This window comes from Mobula birostris, chromosome 15 (assembly GCF_030028105.1).
Source record: "Mobula birostris isolate sMobBir1 chromosome 15, sMobBir1.hap1, whole genome shotgun sequence".
Classification (NCBI taxonomy): Eukaryota; Metazoa; Chordata; class Chondrichthyes; order Myliobatiformes; family Myliobatidae; genus Mobula; species Mobula birostris.
This window is the reverse complement of record NC_092384.1, coordinates 36,540,846-36,561,937: the sequence shown is the minus strand read 5'-3', so window position 1 is coordinate 36,561,937 and position 21,092 is coordinate 36,540,846. Positions and strand designations below refer to the sequence as shown.

Below are 21,092 nucleotides of genomic sequence, written 5' to 3'. Positions count from 1 at the left end.
GTCTTTGCTCTTCTGGTAGCTCAGCTAACACACTATGTCTGTTGCTTATCCACTCCGTGAGTTGAAAGTTGCCTCTAGGACAAATGAATACAGGATCATGATAGAAAGACACCACTACTTCCTCAGAGAACACTGACACAAGGCAGTTATCAACAAAGAAGCAATGCAAAACCTTATGCGCCATCTCGCAGCTCAATGGTTCTTCATTATCTTCTGCACATTTCCCAAGGGTGAAGTTGACATGGCTTGGTGATGAAGTTGCTCCAAAGAGATATGCCACCATTCTAAAATTCACCGTATCTTGGCTGAGGTCACCATCAGTCTATCAGAGAAATTTCAGCAGATTGCATCTGCTGCCGGTACCTTAACATGATGAAACATTGATGCAATATCTGACGAGATCACCACTGGTTCTTTTCTTAATCTGGTTATGACTCCAGTCAATGAGCAGTGAAAGCTGAACATTAAGTTATATTCCCTGAAAAGTTGCTCCACAGTCAAAGGCAAAACAAAGTTTCCTTTTCTTGGGTGGTAAACACTATGATGTGGAATATACCAGACTTTCCCATCACTACGTTCCAGATCCTCTGCTGGCACTCCTTCGGCATAACCTTTGGAGATGACGTCCTTTATGAAAGCTATGTAGTCAGTGTGAAATGACAAATCTTTCTTGAATATCTTCCTTAGATTTAGAGCTTGCTGTTCTGCAAACCTTCAGCCTACCTCTTCATTTCTCAAAGTTAAACCAATCTTCTAGTGGTCATTCACCAGTTTTGCAGAATTCATAACTAGCTCTGTGAACTTGTGATTTTCTCTCTTTTTTAAAAAAAAAACAGATTATTCATCCTGACTGTATTCAGGGCAAGTCTGATATGAACTGCTGCTGCCAAAGCTTCTTCAAGTTCAAAGCTGAGATCCTGTTAACTGTCAGCTTAGGCTGTGCACAGTCTCTTCTATCACCATTGTCTCCTTTCAGAGGCTCATGTGCAGTCCAACCCAACCTTATTCTAATTGCATAGGGTCCATCATTACCACTGCGAATCACTTGCAACGACTCCATTGCTTTAGACACATTTGTCCCTATCAGCTGCTCAATTTCAGAGTCGATCTCTGGGAAATGGATGTTTCAAGTCTTAGATTTAGATTTAAGACCATCCCTGGGGATCCCTCTGACGTGGAATGTTCCTTCATGGACAGGCATACTTTGTATGGATATTGAGTAATTCACAATAGTTTCCACCATCTCAGCCAGTCACTTCCAATCCTGAAACAATGTAGCTACACATGACCTTCTCTTCACCCCTGGTGCATAAGAGAATAGGTGTCCTTTTTCCTGTGAGGTTGAGCTTGTTCATGAGGTCCACTGTGCAGAAAACCGCTGTATTATCTTGATCTGGGAAAGCATAAGTAACCCCTGTCTTGTTATCGTTCTGAGACTTCACTTGTACTGGAATTATGGGAAGATTACAATCATGATGGCTAGTCCCTGTAAGGCCATTAGATAACAGGGCACTACTTACTGCTGTATCTCATTCTTTCACGCCTTCTTTTGATTCTGTAGCTTTTTCATCAGAGTGAATATGAAGTATGCTGGGATGTTTGCAACTGCATACCTTGCATGACAGACACTTCCTGCAGCCCTTGCTCATGTGTCCTGCACACAAACAGGCAAAGCAGGCACCGTGTTCCTTTAGGAAGGCTAGCTTCTCACTGTGTGCCCTTCAACATTCTGGCAACTTCTGACAGGTTCTCTAGGGTGACTTGTGGTGTACTATTCAAGAAAATAGAGGCAGTCAATGTAGCTGTCAGTCTTGCCTTCAATGCTGTTTTCAAAAGCCCTCATGAATGCATGATAATCCATCAAAGATCTGAATCTCTCTTTTAGGCAAAGATGAAATGTGTTGCTGTTGCACCAATAAGGTTGATATTTCATTTTGCTTTCTCATCATATCAATAATACTATTTTGATATCTATCGTCCGAAACCAGTATTTCCATGCTGTAATTGAATATCTCCATGAGCACTTAGAGCTGTGGAATATCACGTAGGTTCAGAGTGCCTTATTAGTGCAGACTGAGAGTAAACACCCTGGGGGACTTGTTCATTCATCCCATACACTTGAACAAATGATTCAACATTGTCATTGAACATTTTTTGCTTTTCTCTGTGCCTTTTCAATATAGGAACTTGCATCATAGAACTGTCCTGTTGGAGCACTTTTTGAAATTGCCAGACTTGAAGCCCTTAACACATTAACTTTGGCCATCTGTGTGACAATTTCTTCCTGCAACTCAAGCTGCTCCTTCCTTTTCCTTCTTGTTCTTCCAGCTCATGTTTATCTTTCAATAATCATTGCCATGCGATTTTAATGCAGGTAAATCAGCCTCTATTTTAATGCATGCAGAGGAAATATAAGATTCAAAAGTTGTTCTTCCTGCAGCCGAACTTTGAGCTCTGACATTTGACACAGTCTTGTGGGTCTTCTGCTGTAGGCGTAGTCAAAACATGCCTTGGAATTTGAGAAACATTGTCTGGTTGAAGGTGAGACATGTATTCACTTGTTGCAGTAACATGACCTTCAATGTAACATGTTTGGATCACGATTGTTTCATATCCTCTAGGAACACACTACTAAGGCTATCAATACTTGAAAAACATTCCTTTTGTTTTCGCTGTTCGACCTTGGGAAGTATGAGATTAACATGTGATGTTGCTTAGCAACAGCTTCACTGAGATTAGTCAAGTCCTCAAAATGAGATTGCACTTGTAAGGCATTTTCCTTATTTCCACAAGATCCTTAATTGATGGTGTTAAACCTTTAATTTTGTTCATATTTGTTTATATTTCTTTTGAAGACTTTTGATTCTACCTGCCAAAAAATTTTGAAGTAAGCTTAATTTCTCTTGTCCTGACTTCAAAGTCACTGATGACAGTTCCATGCTTTAATTTACTCATGTTACTTTCTCCTTATGTGCAACTTGTTCACCCACAACACATTTGGATTGCACTAGTGATATTCCGTTCAATAAACATAGGCAACAAGTTGTCCGTGCATCCACAGCACTTAAACCAGACCAAACAAACAGTGTTCAATTCAAATGCCTGGCAACTGTGACAAAATTTCAGTACTTCAATAAAACAAAGCGACTAACTCTCAGGCAAACACCACATGATCGAGCAATGGTCCCCAATGTGCAAGAATTGCTGACCATTCAAAACTGTGTCCAAATCACAAATACACAGCATGACTCAACAAGAGGCCATTTACTTGTCAGAAGCTCTTACCGTTTTACCAGCGGTTCTGAGCAATCCTTTGCCGTAGACTGGTGTGTATTTGGTACAACTATTTATTCTTGTCGACAAAATGTTGCATTTACTTGAAAACAAACAAAACCGCTGAGAGATTGAGTGTGGGAGTTGACATTGTATGACACACTTTCAGAATAACTTAAGTTCCAAGTTGAAAAATATATATTTGATCCTAACAAGACTAAATTAGTGATGTAGTGAAATAAGAATAACTAGCGTAATTAAATGTAATTAACAAAGTTTACGGTCAATAATAAAACACGGCCTGTGGCTCACCTACTCTCAACTAGACTAAACTGAACTAAGACAAAGCGTGAATACCGAACTATACACATTTGCTTCTGCCATGCCGCAACCCATGTGACAAATTACCCATAATAAACACACAACACAAAATACAATACAGACAAACAGAAAATAGGTACATAGCTCCTACACTAACATCAGTTTCAGTTTGTCTCCCAATATTAGCATTTATTGCAAAAAGTCAGTAAGTAAGGAGGGGGTTTTCCGCAGACCTCATGCCCATAATCTGGAAGGCAAATAGCGTGGCTTGGGCAACAATCATAACCTTTTGCAGCTGTTTTTCCCCCAACAGTGCTATTTCTGAGACAAAAACAACCTTCGATCTTTTGCTTACAACGATGTTTTTGCTTGACAGTGCTTTAAACTAGACAGAGGGCCCTGATAATTTCCCAACTTGCCTCCTTCTGGCACTAATGTCCGTTCTGCCAAACACACCAACATTTATCCAAGCAATGGACCAATGCTGTATCCCCTTTCAAGTATAACAAAGCAAGGATGAGGAGGAAGCCAGAGGATTGGGAGACTTTTAAGGAGCAACAGAACATAACTAAAAAGGCAATATGGGGGGAAAAGATGAGGTACAAAGATAAGCTAGCCAAGAATATAAAGGAGGATAGTAAAAGCTTCTTTAGGTATGTGAAGAGGAAAAAATTAGTTAAGACCAAAGTTGGTCCCTTGAAGACAAACGGGTGAAATTATTATGGGGAACAAGGAAATGGCAGACAAGCTGAACAGGTACTTTGGATCTGTCTTCACTAGGGAAGACACAAACAATCTCCCAGATGTAATAGTGGCCGGAGGACCTAGGGTAACAGAGGAACTGAAGGAAATTCGCATCAGGGAGAAAATGGTGTTGGGTAAACTGATGGGACTGAAGGCTGATAAATCCTCAGGGCCTGATGGTCTGCATCCCAGCGTACTTAAGGACGTGGCTCTAGAAATTGTGGACGCATTGGTAATCATTTTCCAATGTTCTATAGGTTCAGGATCAGTTCCTACGGATTGGAGGGTAGCTAATGTTATCCCACTTTTTAAGAAAGGAGGGAAAGAGAAAACAGGCAATTATAGACCAGTTAGTCTGACATCAGTGGTGGGGAAGATGCTCGAATCAATTATAAAAGATGAAATAGCGGCATATTTGGATAGCAGTAGCAGGATAGGTCTGAGTCAGCATGGATTTACAAAGGGGAAATCATGCTTGACTAATCTTCTGGAATTTTTTTGAGAATGTAACTATGAAAATGGACATGGGAAAGCCAGTGGATGTAATGTACCTGGACTTTCAGAAAGCCTTTGATGAGGTCCCACATAGGAGGTTAGTGGGCAAAATTAGAGCAAATGGTATTGGGGGGTAGTGTACTGACATGGATAGAAAATTAGTTGGCAGATAGGAAACAGAGTAGGGATTAATGGGTCCTTTTCAGAATGGCAGGCAGTGACTAGTGGGGTACCGCAAGGCTTGGTGCTGGGACCGCAGCTATTTACAATATACATTAATGATTTAGATGAAGGGATTAAAAGTAACATTAGCAAATTTGCAGGTGACACAAAGCTGGGTGGCAGTGTGGAGGATGATATGAGAATGCAGGGTGACTTGGACAGGTTGGGTGAGTGGGCAGATGCATGGCAGATGCAGTTTAATGTGGATAAATGTGAGGTTATCCACTTTGGCAAGAACAGGAAGGCAGAATACTATCTGAATGGTGTCAAATTAGGAAAAGGGGAAGTACAACGAGATCTAGTTGTCCTTGTTCATCAGTCACTGAAAGTAAGCATGTGGGTACAGCAGGCAGTAAAGAAAGCTAATGGCATGTTGGCCTTCATAACAAGGAGAGTTGAGTATAGGAGCAAAGAGGTCCTTCTGCAGTTGTACAGGGCCCTGGTGAGACCACACCTGGAGTATTGTGTACAGTTTTGGTCTCCAAATTTGAGGAAAGACCTTCTAGCTATTGAGGGAGTGCAGCGTAGGTTCACGAGGTTAATTCCCGGGATGGCGGGACTGTCATATGTTGAAAGATTGGAGCGACTAGGCTTGTATACACTGGAATTTAGAAGGATGAGAGGGGATCTGATTGAAACATACAAGATTATTAAGGGATTGGACATGCTAGAGGCAGGAAACATGTTCCCGATGTTGGGGGAGTCCAGAACCAGAGGCCACAGTTTAAGAATAAGGGGTAGACCATTTAGAATGGAGTTGAGGAAAAACTTTTTCACACAGAGGGTTGTGGTTCTGTGAAATGCTCTGCCTCAGAAGGCAGTGGAGGCCAATTCTCTGGATTCTTTCAAGAAAGAGTTAGATAGAGCTCTTAAAGATAGCGGAGTCAAGGGATATGGGGAGAACGCAGGAAAAGGGTACTGATTGTAGATGATCGGCCATGATCACAGTGAATGGTGGTGCTGGCTCGAAGAGCTGAATGGCTTATTCCTGCACCTATTGCCTATTGCCTCCTGCCTTTGATGCACCTTTGAACAGCTGTTTGGAAGTACAGATGGTAAAGTAGTTAATAAAAAGAATTCTGGAGGTTGTACAGCATCTTGATTGTCAATGATAATTGCTGGGAGCCAGTTACTAGCATTTACATGAAAGTTGTTGACCGGTATTGGGGCCAAAGGCATGGAGCAACTGTGTGGTATTGGAGGAGGTGGAGCAGGTCAATATCAGTGACATTGTCTAGCATGCTACTGAAGCTGGACTAGGTGACGTTGGTTTAATATATATTAGCTCCTACGGACTTGAAGGGACAACAAAATTAATGAGAAACTACAAAAGTTGAAACAACACACATAAAAGTTGCTGGTGAACGCAGCAGGCCAGGCAGCATCTCTAGGAAGAGGTGCAGTCGACGTTTCAGGCCGAGAGCCTTCGTCAGGACTAACTGAAGGAAGAGTGAGTAAGGGATTTGAAAGTTGGAGGGGGAGGGGGAGATCCAAAATGATAGGAGAAGACAGGAGGGGGAGGGATGGAGCCAAGAGCTAGACAGGTGATAGGCAAAAGGGATACGAGAGGATCATGGGACAGGAGGTCCGGGAAGAAAGAAGGTGGGGGGGACCCAGAGGATGGTCAAGGGGTATATTCAGAGGGACAGAGGGAGAAAAAGGAGAGTGAGAGAAAGAATATGTGTATAAAAATAAGTAACAGATGGGGTATGAGGGGGAGGTGGGGCATTAGCGGAAGTTAGAGAAGTCGATGTTCATGCCATCAGGTTGGAGGCTATATTCAGAGGGACAGAGGGAGAAAAGGATAAACCCCTTGCCCATCCTCTGGGTCCCCCCACCCTTCTTGTCTTTCTTCCCAGACCTCCTGTCTCATGATCCTCTCGTATCCCTTTGCCAATCACCTGTTCAGCTCTTGGCTCCATCCCTCCCCCTCCTGTCTTCTCCTATCATTTTGGATCTCCCTCTCCCCCTCCCACTTTCAAATCTCTTACTCAGTCTTCCTTCAGTTAGTCCTGACGAAGGGTCTCGGCCTGAAACGTCGACTGTACCTCTTCCTAGAGATGCTGCCTGGCCTGCTGTGTTCACCAGCAACTTTTATGTGTGTTGCTTGAATTTCCAGCATCTGCAGAATTCCTGTTGTAAAAGTTGAAACAACGCTTTTTTCAAGTAGAGGTTGATGATACTGGGGGAAAAATATAACTACTCCAGTTGAAAGAAACCTGAACGCAGCAATTTTGGTTAATGCTTTCATGATTAGCAAGTGTTCTGCACTTTCATAGGTTTGAAATTGTTCCTGTTTCTTTTCCTCTTCATAACTGAAGTAGGTGTGGGGATAAAGAGTTATATTTTGAAGTTTGTGATTGGCACAAAGCTGTGCAATGCTGAAAGCACCGGACAGGATGGTCAGGGACATGTGCAGCACTGAGGTGCAGAGGTTAACCCTCCTGTTCCAGAGACCAGTTTTGATTCTGATCCTCAACGCGATGTGTGTATGGTTTGCAATTTCTCTGTGAATATAAAAGCTTCCCATGGTTTCTCTGGTTTCTTCCATAGTATTCCCAAGATGAGCTAGCTTGTAATTAAATTGGCTGCTGTAAATTATATTCAGTGGAGATGACTGACCCAGAACTGGGTTTATTATCACTGGCATACAGTATGTCATGAAATTTGATGTTTTGTGGCAGTAATACAGTGCAAAACATTTAAAAAAAACTCAAGTTTCAATAATAAATAGTGTAAAAGAGGAATAGTGAGATGGTATTCATGGACCGTTCAGAAACTGATGGTGGAGGGGAGAAAGCTGTTCTTAAAATGTTGAGCGTGTACCTCTTCGCTGATGATAAAACTTGTCACCATTTTTTTTTTTTTTTGGAAGTGTTGCTTCCTCAGAACTTTTCTTTTGTTTTTGATAGAGCGCTTGAAGCCGAACAGAAATATAATTTTAGGTTACTTGTATCACATAGGAATTTGGAGAAACAAGAAATTAGTTTTTATTGAATATAATGCATTTAATTGCATAGTGGTACTGATGCTTTGCAATAGTTCAGCTAAGCTGAAAATGTTTTGTTGATTATTTTCTTTGTACTCAGTCTCGCTTAAATGTTCAACAGTAATCAGCCAGCATTGATGGATTCCAGTTGCCCTGATACCGGTTCTCCATTACCCCAATATCCCAGTAAAACCTTTCACCATGCTTGTCACTGACAGCACCAAGATTTGCAGGGAAGAAGTCTAAATGGGAATGCAGAAAATGAATCTTTATTTTGTTGAACTGCTGCTACTAAGTTAACAAATTTCACATTACATGCCGGTGATAATAATTCTGATTCTGAAATGTTGCATTTAATGTTTTTTGTATGCTTGAAGCATGTTATTAACTAACCACACGTAGCTTGGTGCTCTGTAGTTGCCAAGAAAATTTTCAGCAACACCCTTGAATGCCTTCCATGCAATTTTCTCCAGTCCCACTTGAAGTTCTTCAAATTGCCTGTTATTAATGACCTGTTTGATTTGAGGACCAACAAAAATGCCTTCCTTAATCGTGGCATCAGTTATTCCAGGAAACATCTATCTCAAATGTCAAAATCATTGACGGAATTTTATAGCCTTTCTAAAACTTGTCCTACCATGCAGCTTCTACCCTGCCTAATCATGCCCTGGCATGCCTGGACAAGATGGAAAACTTATATTGTGGGCAACATTTTAATTGACTTGAATTATGCATTAAAATAAATATAGGCAATTTCAACAAAATAGTGTGTGATAAATTTCATGGTGATTTTCATGATCAGCAGTACAAAATCTGTAAGATGCACTTAAAAGTATTCAGAAAGCAAAATCTTTGTTGTCCAGTGTACTGAGAAGGGGGCATATCTCTGACAGTGAGGATACTTAATGGATGGCGCTATCTTGAGGCATGTCCTTTTGAAGATGTCCTTGTACCCGTGGTGGAGCCAGCTGAGTCTACAACCCTCTGTAGCCTCTTGCCATCCTGTACATTGGAGCCTCCATACCAGGTGCTGATGCAACCAGTCAGAATACGCTCCATGGAGACATCTGTAGAAATTTACTTTGGTGACAAACCAAATCTCCTTAAACTCCAATGAAGCATAGTTGCTGGCATGCATTCTTTGTGATTGTATCAGTATGTTGAGCCAAGGATAGATCTTCTGAGATGTTGATGCCTTAAGAGTTTCAAGCTGCTCACCCTTTCTGTTGTTGACCTCTCAATAAGGACTGGTGTGTGTTCTCCCAACTTACCCTTCCTGATGTCCACGATCAATTCCTTGGTCTTATTGACATTCAGTGCAAGGTTGTTGTTGCTACGCCACTTAACTAGATGTTCTATCTCAATCAAGTACGCCTCCCCATCCTCTCTGGGAAGGGGCTCTTAATAGGCATGTTGAAAGAATAGGTTATAGGTAAATAACTGAAGAGCAAGAAATAATGGAAATGTTCTGAGAGCTGGCCTAATGGTCTGAATGGGCTCCTCCTTTGACATGAAACATGAAAAGCAGGCTATTTCAGGTTGGGAGCTGATTCAATGTAATGCAAAGGCTTTGGGGAAAGAATTTGGAGAGACGGTGACTAATATGTGCAACTTGATTTATAAAGCTACTAGAGAATGGTCATATCTTGTAGTTGGACTACTTGTAAATCTTGGAAGCAGTGTAATCAATTTGGAAATAAATATAGGAGCTTCTCAGTTATGGTTGACTGCCTTGCAGAAATGCGACTCAGCCACAGAACCTTTATATAGAGGACTGCCTGTAGCACATTCTCATAAAATAATCGCTAAATACTAAACAAAAATAGTCATAGAATTCGAGTAACTTCACTCAAAGCAATGAACTGCAAAGAATGAAAATCTGGAAATAAACTGAAAAAGATAGAAATACTTAGCAGGGTAGTTTCTCTCTCTATTAAAGCTGCTTCTTGACCTTCTGAGAGTCTGCAATATTTTCTGTTTTTCTTTTCAGTAATATAATTGATTTTATTTATTTTTTATTGTGTGTGTGTGTGTGTGTGTGTGTGTGTGTGTGTGTGTGTGTATGTATATATATATTTTTAGAAAACTAATCCTTTTTTTTGGTTTAGCCCAAATGGTGCTCTGTAGAGGACTGATAAGTCACTTGTTTGTACTGAGATGAAAGTTGGGCATTAACTTTCCTGCCCGTGATGCTCAAATTAAAGTAGGGAAAAATGAATGAGTATTTGAACTTTCTGACTGTTAATGCAGTAGTATCCTGTGTGTAAACATTAATGCAGTTTGTTTTGTGCTAGGTACATCTCCATCAGAAGAGACGTGGACATGAGCAAAGGAAAGTGACTTTACCAGAACAGATGGCTGACTATGCCTGGAGGCAGAGCTCTGTACCCAGGCAGAAGATGAAATTGTTTGCTGTGCTCTGCATCGAAACTAGTCACTATGTGGCTTTTGTCAAATATGGCCCAGATGACTCGGCATGGTTATTTTTTGACAGCATGGCGGACCGAGACGGTACGGTGAAACTTTAATGATTTCTACCTCTTTTATCCCATTTAGTCTTTCGCTCTGTTTGCTTTTGTTATGCTCAAAGCTGTGTATATTGTAAGCTACATAAACATGCAACATAAGTGGGCAATCTATCAGGAAGTGAGATGAGGGCAACATGCAAATGAATTTCCTTCTATTAATCCATCATCTGTTTGGTTGTGCTCTCTTAAATTTCATTAGCAAATAGCTACAGTGCAAAGGTGAGGGAATCACTAAAATCATTAACCATCCCAATGTAAAGTTTCTTGTATCTGCTTGAGTGACTTGATAGTGCAGAAATGAATTGAAAAATGCATCATATAACTGTAGGCAAGGACCTGGCCTCATTAATAATTGTCACAAAGTTCAGACAGACTATATGCACTTGAGATCTTGCACACTAAATGCTTTATCACAGCAGCTGAATCCAGGATTTTGGTATAAAGTGTCCTGAATAGGTTTTTGTTGTGTATAAATCCTGAGATTTACAAAAGCAACCTTACTCATCACTTGAGTTACAGTTATGTGGTTCTTTATCGCTACATATTTTGTCTTTTCCAATATCAATTGCTGTTAAATTCCGACTCCATGAAGTCTCTGGGGTCCAGCATCTGGAATGACATCAGATCAGGTTGAGCAACTCCAGTGAAGGATTCTCTCAGAGCAAACAAGGAATTTTTTTAATATAGTTTTATACTGACAGTTAATATAGTTTCAAAGTAAAGGTAGGAATGTACAGACACAATTAGGGTAGAAGTTGTAATATGCTAATCCTTTAAAATATAAACTGTACTTTAGCACAGAATTTTGAGCAGGTTGTGGACATGACATTAGTTATAGCTTTAAATTCCATTAAAGACTTAATAGCTAAATTGTTGATGGTCTTTTCTGATGATTATGCTGGAGAAGTTTGTAAAATATTACATCCCATGGTGGTACATTGATTCACTGACAGCTGTTTGTGTGTAGATTTTTATTTAGCTATGCATCTCTGTACTCAGAAGGTTTCTATTCATTATTAAACAGTAGAACATTTTGATAATTTTACACTTTATGACTACAAGGTCACATTCTATATCTTTAACACATTTTAAAATGCTTATGACCATAAGTATTTGTTTGAATGGAAAACTTAAGAATACTCAAATATAATCCCTTTTCTGCTATTCTGAAAGAGTGTCAGAGAAAGCATATTTGTGCGTAGCACCTCCGAATCCTCAAGATGTTTCAAGTCTGTTATGGGGGTAATATGACATCCAGCCTGTTAATATGACATCCAGCCTGTACTTGAGGTCCTAAGTGTGCCCCAAAGATAAATCACTCCTAAATCTTTTCCATAGTGCTGGATGAAGATGAACTATTCATTGGTCTTAGGGAACGCGTCATGTCTTCTGAAAATTCTTTGTGATATTTTATGTTGCAAGCGTACGTGGGTAGTTGGGAGTCCAGGTTTAACAGCTCATCCAAATGATAGTGCTTCCAGTGCAATAAGGAAAGGGTACTGCACTATTAGAGTGTCAGTCAATTTGGATTCAGACACTAGTCCTCTAATTGATTTGTAATTTCATTAATTTACTGACAAACATTAAAGGTATTATTGGGCAGGATTTTTTTTATTTGCTAGCTTCACGTACTACACAGTGGTGTTTCACAATTGTAGAATGGCGATAACCTGAAGTGCAAACAATACATCTACTTTTTAAAAATAAATTTAAGCAATTAGTTTTTCAGAATTTCATTGATTCTGCATAGAACTGAACTGCAAGGCAGCCTTAAATGGTGCAACAACTTTAAATGGTCACATTTGGGGTTTAAGACGTCCACTTTTAGACAGTGCTACTGAACGCATGCGACAGCTCATTGGTAGTTCAAAAGGCAAGAAATGCAACTAAAGACATTGTTAATAACACCTTTTCTGAAGTAAATTCTGATAAATTATCGCTGCAAGCAATGAAGAGGCGAGCAAAGGCGAAGCAAATTTCAGGGATGAGCTGTGCTGGTATGTTGTAGAATTGATGCAGGTGGAGTGAGCCACTCAGAGAGAAGTCAAGGCAGAGGATGCCTGATGCCATACAACTGGCCCGGGTGTGAAGTTGGATCAATCAGGGCACTAAGCTGATTTGGAGAAATTAAGAGCAGCGCCAGTCTGGGTGGCGAAATCTGGGCCCACAGCGAGTCGCTGGGTGGTGGGTTCTAGGCCCGGAACCTTTCACTGCAGCATTGCCTGGGTCCTAGTGTGACATACACTCTGCTGTTTGTGCAGTTTCAATGAGGAACAGGCGAGAGCTGATTTCGCTTGCTCTCCTGCAATGTTCACTCCTCTCCATGGCGCTGAGGCTATGAGCACTGTCCCCGGCTGCTGTGCTCTGTGAACATTAATATGGTGGACTGATACTGAGGCTTGGGCCTACTCCAGGCTGAACCACAAAGCTCAAGGTTGTATAATTTATACTGTACATTCTTTGATAATAAAGATGATTTATTGGCAAGGAAGTGTCATGAGTATAAAGTGAAATTGGGGCATATTTTCATATTTGAGTACCAAACATTTTTAAAGCATTAAATCTCATTTGTACAATAGTTGTTTACATGAAATGAATTTTACAAAACAGAAACAATAGCTACTAAGCTCTTGTTTGTATGTTTAATTTGATTTTCCTTTTTCTAGGTGGACAGAATGGCTACAACATCCCTCAGGTGATTCAGTGCCCTGAGATAGGAGAATACTTGAAAATGTCACCAGAAAAATTACATGGATTGGATCCTAAAAACATTCAAGGCTTTGCAAGAAGGCTGCTATGTGATGCCTATATGTGCATGTACCAGAGTCCAACCATGAGTTTGTACAAATAGTCTGCAAACATCTTAAGGTTTGGAAGCAACCAACTATTTTATCTCACTTAAAGAATATCCGCATTGCATAAAATGAAGTGGGAGCATGGCAATAACTTCTCTCTGTAGATTGTGTCTGCTGCTTCTTAAATGTCCACTGATTGAATATAACAGTAGGATTCATTTTAAAGTCAGTGTGTAAATAATTTTATTTCAATTAATTTTGAAAATGTGTATAAGTACTAAACTGTTAATGAATCCCATACCTTTATTGCTCTGTAAGATCAACCACTGGAAACTCTTTCATCACCCACACATCATTTGGATTAGTGTTAACAAATAGTGTTATGTAAATGCTGAACTTGCCTGTTGTCTCCTTTGGCATGTATTGCTCAGTGTCAGTCTTGTATTTCAGCAATTCAAGTTTTTTGCTGCCAGTCCCAATATGCTGACACAATTTTTGAGGAGCCTGATTCGTTTCACTGGATCCTCCTAATTTATTTCTTGGTGTTTCCTGTTGTATTATGATTTTTTTTGCAATGAACAACATTATTGTAACTTTCTAGTAATGTCTAGAAAATTTGATAAAGCAGGAATTGTGCTTTGTTTTGCTTGAAAGTTGCTGATATTTTTGTAATTTGGAGCCTTGAAAGAAAAGAAGTTGTTGTGTGAAAATCAGGGCCCACATCAGCACTGACCCAAGTGTATATTTTTGGTATAATTTTATATTTTTGTCTGGATATTTGTATTTAAGGCTTAATCAGTGTGATCCTTAAATTGGATAATACAGTAAATTTCTGTGATAAGGCTAATCTGGATTTTTTGAAAAATATAATCATATTAATCTTTATTGTACAAAAAGCACTTTTGTTTTTATGTACATTTACCTTATGTCAGTATCATCTGAAGGAGAAATTGATAGAACAAATGCTAAGGAAAAATAAGATTGACTGGGCCTGAATAATCTTTTTTGCACCTAATTAAAGATTTACATTTGCATAAGGACTTGTCCACAGGATAATTGCTGATATGTGAATTTAGAAAAGCAAAGTAAATGAGGCATCATTATTTAAATATGTATATTAGAATGATCATTCTGCTGTGATACATTAACTTTGAAGATCAATTTGTATTCAGTCATAACTGTAATTGGAAGTTATATGTATGGAATCATTATTCTAAAAGGCTTTCAGCTTGACTGAATTATGTTTAATTAGTATTTTTATCAGCATACTTTTGTATTGACATAGTACTTGAAAAGAAATAACTGGAATTGACAAAGTACAATCTTGGATTAGTGTAATAATTTTTTTACAATGGAATACAAGTACCAGCCGGTAATTGGTGTTTAGTCACGTTTGGTTTATCTACTAAAGGTACTGCAGAAACATCGGGAAAGAAAAAAAACATTGTTTCTTGTCCAAAGAGAATGGGCACTGGAAATTTCTTTGGGATTCTGTGTTTTCCTAACCATGATTTTGCACTCTTTGATTGTTTTGCTGATCCAGATCTGCATGTTGTGTGTTAAGCATTTTAGAACATGATGCAGGAATCCATGGAGAAGGGAGCACACAAGTTTGAGCTATTGCAGCAAGAGCTATTAAGCATGTTTAAAATTACAATCTTTTCAATGGACTTCTAAAAATGTTTGATGGTGTGTTCATCATTGATAGGGTCACCATTTATTGTCAGAACTCATTTTCTCTTGAGCTAAGCGGCTGGGTGAGAATGGCTAAACTGAACAAGATGATTTTTACAACAATCTGGTTTCATGGGCACTCTGAAACTAATTCGCTGAATTCAGACTTATCAACTACAATTTTGACCTTTGAACTCTGGATCAGTGGCCCAGTCCTCTGGAAACTAATCTAATATTTTAACTATCGTACTCCTGTATAGCTACTTGTTTCAAAATGTAAAGCTATTGTTAAATTACTTAATCATACAGTTGGCAAAACTGTTTTGATTTAGTTTCTTTGTGAAAGTTCCTTTTCATTTCCAGTATTTCTTTCTCTCATCCAAACTCCGGCACAAGCAGGCTGGCTGTTCATTCAGGCCTACTGACATCTGAGTTCTAACTGTTTAACACAGCAAATCCTTTTGGTGTACAAATTTTTTGTTATTGAATCTCTGACACATCTGCACGCTGTCCTGTGGCCAGAGTGAGAATTATTTCTGGAACTTCGAGTAGTTTCCTGTTAATGTCTCTGTCACTGTGTGCTGCACAGTATACTGCACAGTATACTGAAGGATATACTGAAGTAACAGTGTACTGTTACTTTCAAGTCATGTTTGGCCAAAGCTCTCAAAAGTAAAACTCCTTTTCTCAATTCAGGACATAAAAAAATAAGCGATACTTGGAGATTTTGATGAAACTGGATGCACAATCTGCATTCTGACAACTTGTGACAAATTAACAGGAGCTTTTAAAAAAAAACGCTCACACTGCAGGAAGTGCAAAGGCATCACGTATCTAGGGTCTTTCCTTGAATCTTGACACTTTTGCACCTGTCATTTGATACTCCGGCAGTTCCTACCTGCACTATTAATTTATATCAACTCGCTTAAAGGTGATCCCAGTTTGAATAAAAATCCCTTATTATTAGACTAATAACATGTTATTTTTTCAAGTTCTTGAAAATTTGGTTGTATGGTAATTTAATGTATTGTCCTTTTAAATTAGTTTACATGATGTGTGTGTTTCTGTGAAGCTCAGCATTAGTTCTACTTCCCTAGTTGCTCCTTGTCAAGGTGACAGTGACAATCAGCCCTTATGAAGAGCTAAATATAAGTGATAAAAATTCTCCCTCAGTGATGTGTGCAAAGCAGTTTCAGTTATATGTCCAAGACAAATGTATATTTCCATGTCTAAAGAGAAATGGCAAATGCCCATAGACTTATAGAGACAGCTAGGTGGTGACAGACCCATGCAGTTGCCACCTTGACCTTATGAGTGGTGGAGGTAATAGTTTAGGAAGCAATTTGCAGGAAAGTAATCTGTAGATGATCGATATTGCAGACATTGTAAGTTGGAAATATTGATCAATGGCAGTGATGTCTAAAATACTCATAGTTGTTGAAGCTGCATTTATTTATTGCCTTGGTGGAAGAAAGGTTTTGAGGGAGTTTCTTGTTACAGGATATACAACTTCTCATCTGCCCTTGTACAGAAGTATTTAATAGGCTGGTACAGATAAGTTAGTCAATGTTGACTCTGTTTTAGTCCCTAACGACTGTTGGTGATGGATGTTTCCAGTGATGGTAATATTGTTGATTGCAAAGTAGATGCATTTAGGTTCAGTTGTTGATTATGCTCATTGAATCCACTTCAGTTTAGCGTTGCTGGCCACTTGAAAAATCTAACCCTGAATATGTTGTAGGTTTTGCTACATGTACACACTAACTATATAAAGCACCTTCAGGGTTGTGAACGAATTTGAACTTTGTTCAGACACCATTAGCGTTCCTGGCTTTCGGATAGAACAAAGGTCTTTGATGGAGCAGGAGATTATGGGCAAGGACACTGCCCTGAGGAGGTGCTGAGGCCAAGATTGGCCTGTTTGAGCTGGTGGACCTGCTGTGAATTTATCCCATATAATGCAATGATAGGGTTACATCATGTGTTTTATGTTAAGAAATTGTAGAGAGGAGTCCATTCTGTGCTGCTCTTACTATTTCCCATGCATCCTGCGAGGTACAAACCAATTCCAATACACTGAGGTGATAGACGATGTAAACAGCAGTTTGGTCCAGTGCCATGCAGCTTCTTGGGGTTTGGTTACAGTACTGAGAATGCTACCACTGCATCTATTGGAACACTCCTGCCAGTGTGCCCCTGAATCGTAATGAAGGGGGTCTGTGAGTTGCTGGATCTGGGTGTTTCATGACCATTTTGGGCATACCCTCAGGTTTTAAGCTTGGTGTGTTTTGCAATAGCAGTTTGATGCAATTGAATGCTTACTGGGAATTTTTGAGTGAGGCTGAAGATGCACATAGGCTGGCCTGTATAAAGGCAACTGATTCCACCAGGATGGTGTGTGTTAGCAACTCTAGTTTTAAGGCAGTTTGCTGATTTCATGGAATACTCCACTGAGATGTTTTTCCAGATTTATTTAATTAACAATTTCAATTTTCCTGATGGTGTAGTGAGATTCAAGCTTACACAGTGAAACGTTAATCCATTACCTGTTCAGTAAGTATCTTATTCGCTGATGTTTACCCTAAAGTGTCATTTGCTAGTTATGTAAGATAGACTACTTCAGTCTGGATGTGTGCCCATAACACACAGCTGCTATTTCAAAGGCAGCTGTAAGCGGATGGACGGAGAATAAAGCTCTCTTGATGTTGTAAGGAGTAGTTTGTGGGGCAATTGAAACAAATTTAAGAGAACCTTGCATAAATTGATGCCTGTTAGTGAGAGTGGATGATGAACAGGTAAAATGATCAATTCCTTTAATAAGTTCCTTCATGTAAGATGCAAATTTATATACACAATAGAATACAAACTGCAAAAGTAATGAAAATGGTTGTTTTCTTGGTGGTGGTGTAATTTATTTTTCCAGTGGCATAGAACTGACAGTAAAATTCACACTTGGTATCAGTCATACTCGGCCGAAGGTCTGCAAGAACCCTTGGAGGGGCTTCCTTGTATCACTTGGCCATGACATCTTGTGACATGTAATTGCAGTGCGGTGCCAATCTACCTATAAAGTATGTTCTCATGGGCACTTTATAAATTGATAGAGTTTCCGTGTACAGTACATGAAACCTTTTCCAGTTAGTCAGTATTAAATGACTTGAAATTGATTTTGTAACTTCCAAACTCAAATTGGTAACACAGTATTGTTGGCCTCAGATTGGCCTCAGATTCCACTGGTCTTGCAATTCTGATTAGGAGACGAGGTTCAGGTTGCTGACAAAGCAGGACTGCTGTACTATTGGAAGATGTCACGCACCTTTTGTGAGGTGAAATTGTATTTTGTTTCATCATCTCTTTAACCATTTGGCTATATTTATACACATTCTAAAATTTACATTTGTGTTGTAAATTGTTTGCGTAAACTATGATAAAATTATGTTGATGCAGATAGCATGCATTGTCAATTTGAGTGCACATAGGATATGTATCAGATGCACAAATACAGAACATGGTGTTATTATTCAATATTGATCCATCAGTTATTCTCTTTTCTAAAGTCCACCCTTTGTTTTCAGTTGGTGCACTGCTCAAACATTATGACTGCTGGCCTGGTTTAGGTTTATTTTCCATGAAGAATAGTACTTGAGCATGCCTTTTTGTTCTTGAATCACCTGGAGTTTTCCACCGTCTCTATGCCTCAAGTTAATAAACCTTAAATTTAGCTTGAGTTGGAGTTATAAAAGATAGAAACAGGCACTATGGCCCTTGTGTCCATGCTGACATATGTTGTAAACTAGTCTAATGAGCATTACCTGTACTGAACTTTCAGCACTGTCCACGCAGTATACCATTAATAAATTGAGGCCTACTTTGGAATTTCCTATCCCTTCCACCAAGAAGCCAGGTATTAGGGTAGCAAGATGTCTTCTATTTAAACTGAGCTACTGAATTTGACTTGATTTGTTTTGAATTGTTTTGGATACATGAGTTTCAATGAGACAATTTTGCAGGGCAAACTGGCTATTGGTAAATATTTATGGACAAAACAGAATAAACATCAGAGTGTGCAAAAATCTGGAATGGGGGCAGATTTTATAGTGGGCAATCTAAATTTTGATGCTTAGCATTTTTCAACCAAAGTTTAACAACCAAACTTTAAGAAGTCTTTGTTTTGTATATTATTGTCAGATTGTGAAGTCCGTTTAGAGCAAATGAGGGTTTCATTTACTTAGATGCTTCTGTACTGTGCTCAGATTAAAAATTAAAATATTGAATTGCAGAGAAATGGAGTGTGTGTTTTTGGAAGTGTTCTTTTTTTTACTTGCATTGAATATGATGCATTTGATTTGCAGTCACCTACCTTGAATCTATAATTATTATTTTTTTTAAATTTGGAGATACAAGCACTCCACTCAGCAACTCCTGATTTAACCCGAGTGTAATCATGGGACAATTTCCATTGACCAATTAGCGTACTAACTGATACACCTTTGGACTGTGGGAGAAAACTCACACATTCCACAGGGAGGATGTACAGACTCCTTACAGATGGCATCAGAATTGAACTTCAAACTCCGAAGCTCTGAGATGTAATAATGTCGCGCTAATATGCAAGTTCAATATATTTCAAATCAAAGGAATGAACTTTGCAAATTCTACAGCTGCTTCTAAAACATTGTTTGTCATTATAATGAAACTATAGAAGTAGGTCTTAGAGAGAATAGATGCCCTTAGGAAACTGCACCCTGAAGGAATGGATCTATCAGATTTTGTAATCATTTAATTGTGGTTGTTTGGCCTATAGCTCCATCTTCAGGGTTTTAGCTGAATTGCACTGTTTTCATTTTAAGAATTGGATTTTGCCACAATTTTAAACATTTTATCAGAATCAGATGTTTGGAGGTACAAAGTCTACTGATCAGTAAGTTTAAAAACAAATTCTAGAAATGCATCAGAGTAGATAGCATCTGTGAAAAGGAAAACACTGGTCATGTTTTAGGCCAAAAGCACTTAAGACCATAAAACCATAACATAGGAGCAGAAGTAGGCCATTCAGCCCATCAATTGTGGGCTGATCCAATTCTTCCAGTCATCCCCACTCCCCTGCCTTCTCCCCATACCCTTTGATGCCCTGACTAATCAAGAACTTGTCTATTTCTGCCTTAAATGCACCGAATGACCTAGCCTCCACAGCCGCTCGTGGCAACAAATTCCACAGATATTTACTTATGACTAAAGTAACATCTCTGCATCTCTGTTTTAAATGGACGTCCTTCAATCCTGAAGTCGTGCCTTCTTGTCTTAGACACCCCTGCCATGGGAAATAACTTTACCATCTCTAATCTGTTCAGGCCTTTTAACAATTGGAATGTTTCTATGAGATCCCCCCCACCCTTTATCAGGATTGGGAGAGAGTGACAAATTAGTTAATGTTGTGGAGAAGGTGGGTGAGACTGTGGTAACTGTTTTGCTTCCTACAGATGTTGCCTGACTTAAGTTCCCAGCATTTTCTGTTTTTTTACTGCTAGAAATATGACTTCTCATTTGGGCTCAATAAATTATTTGTTCATAAATATATAATTGTCAAATAGCTTATGGCAAGTTATTACTTGTAATACATTGAAAATAATATGCTGGTGAAAATCTTCATCAAATGCAAATCTTAACCCTTCGCTGTTTGACATCAGGTGATTCCCTAATGATGATACCAAGATTGTTTAATGTCGTTTCCTGTACACAGGTGTAAAGGAGGGCAAAGCAATTGTTACTCTGGATCTGATGGATCACAAAAAAGAACACAATAATGCTAATGAAAAAAATAATAAATAATAAGACAATTTCTATACCTAGACTATACTGTATGTCCATTAAGTGAGGTAGGGGAGTGTCTGTTCATAAGGTGACTGACAGGAAATGAAGTAGTGTGGAGGGGTGGCTTAGTAAGTGGAGGTGTTGATCAGCTTTACTACTTGGGGAAAGTAATTGTTTTTGAGTCTGGTTGTTCTGCTGTGGATGTCACATAGCTTCCTCTCTGATGGGAATGGGATCATT

The 21,092-nt window shown here is 39.1% G+C and overlaps 1 protein-coding gene across 4 annotated transcripts in view; it reads left to right on the top strand.

The window, feature by feature from the left end:
• Positions 1–19,317, top strand: part of cyld (cylindromatosis (turban tumor syndrome)) — an 80,674-nt gene extending 61,357 nt beyond the window's left edge. For all 4 annotated transcript variants that reach the window (XM_072279586.1, XM_072279587.1, XM_072279584.1 and 1 more), the window contains 2 exons: positions 10,339–10,555; positions 13,239–19,317. In XM_072279586.1, coding sequence (XP_072135687.1) covers positions 10,339–10,555; positions 13,239–13,423 — 402 coding nt within the window. In that variant the 3' untranslated portion in view covers positions 13,424–19,317. The remainder of the gene's footprint in view (positions 1–10,338; positions 10,556–13,238) is intronic.
• The last annotated feature ends 1,775 nt before the right edge of the window (positions 19,318–21,092 follow it).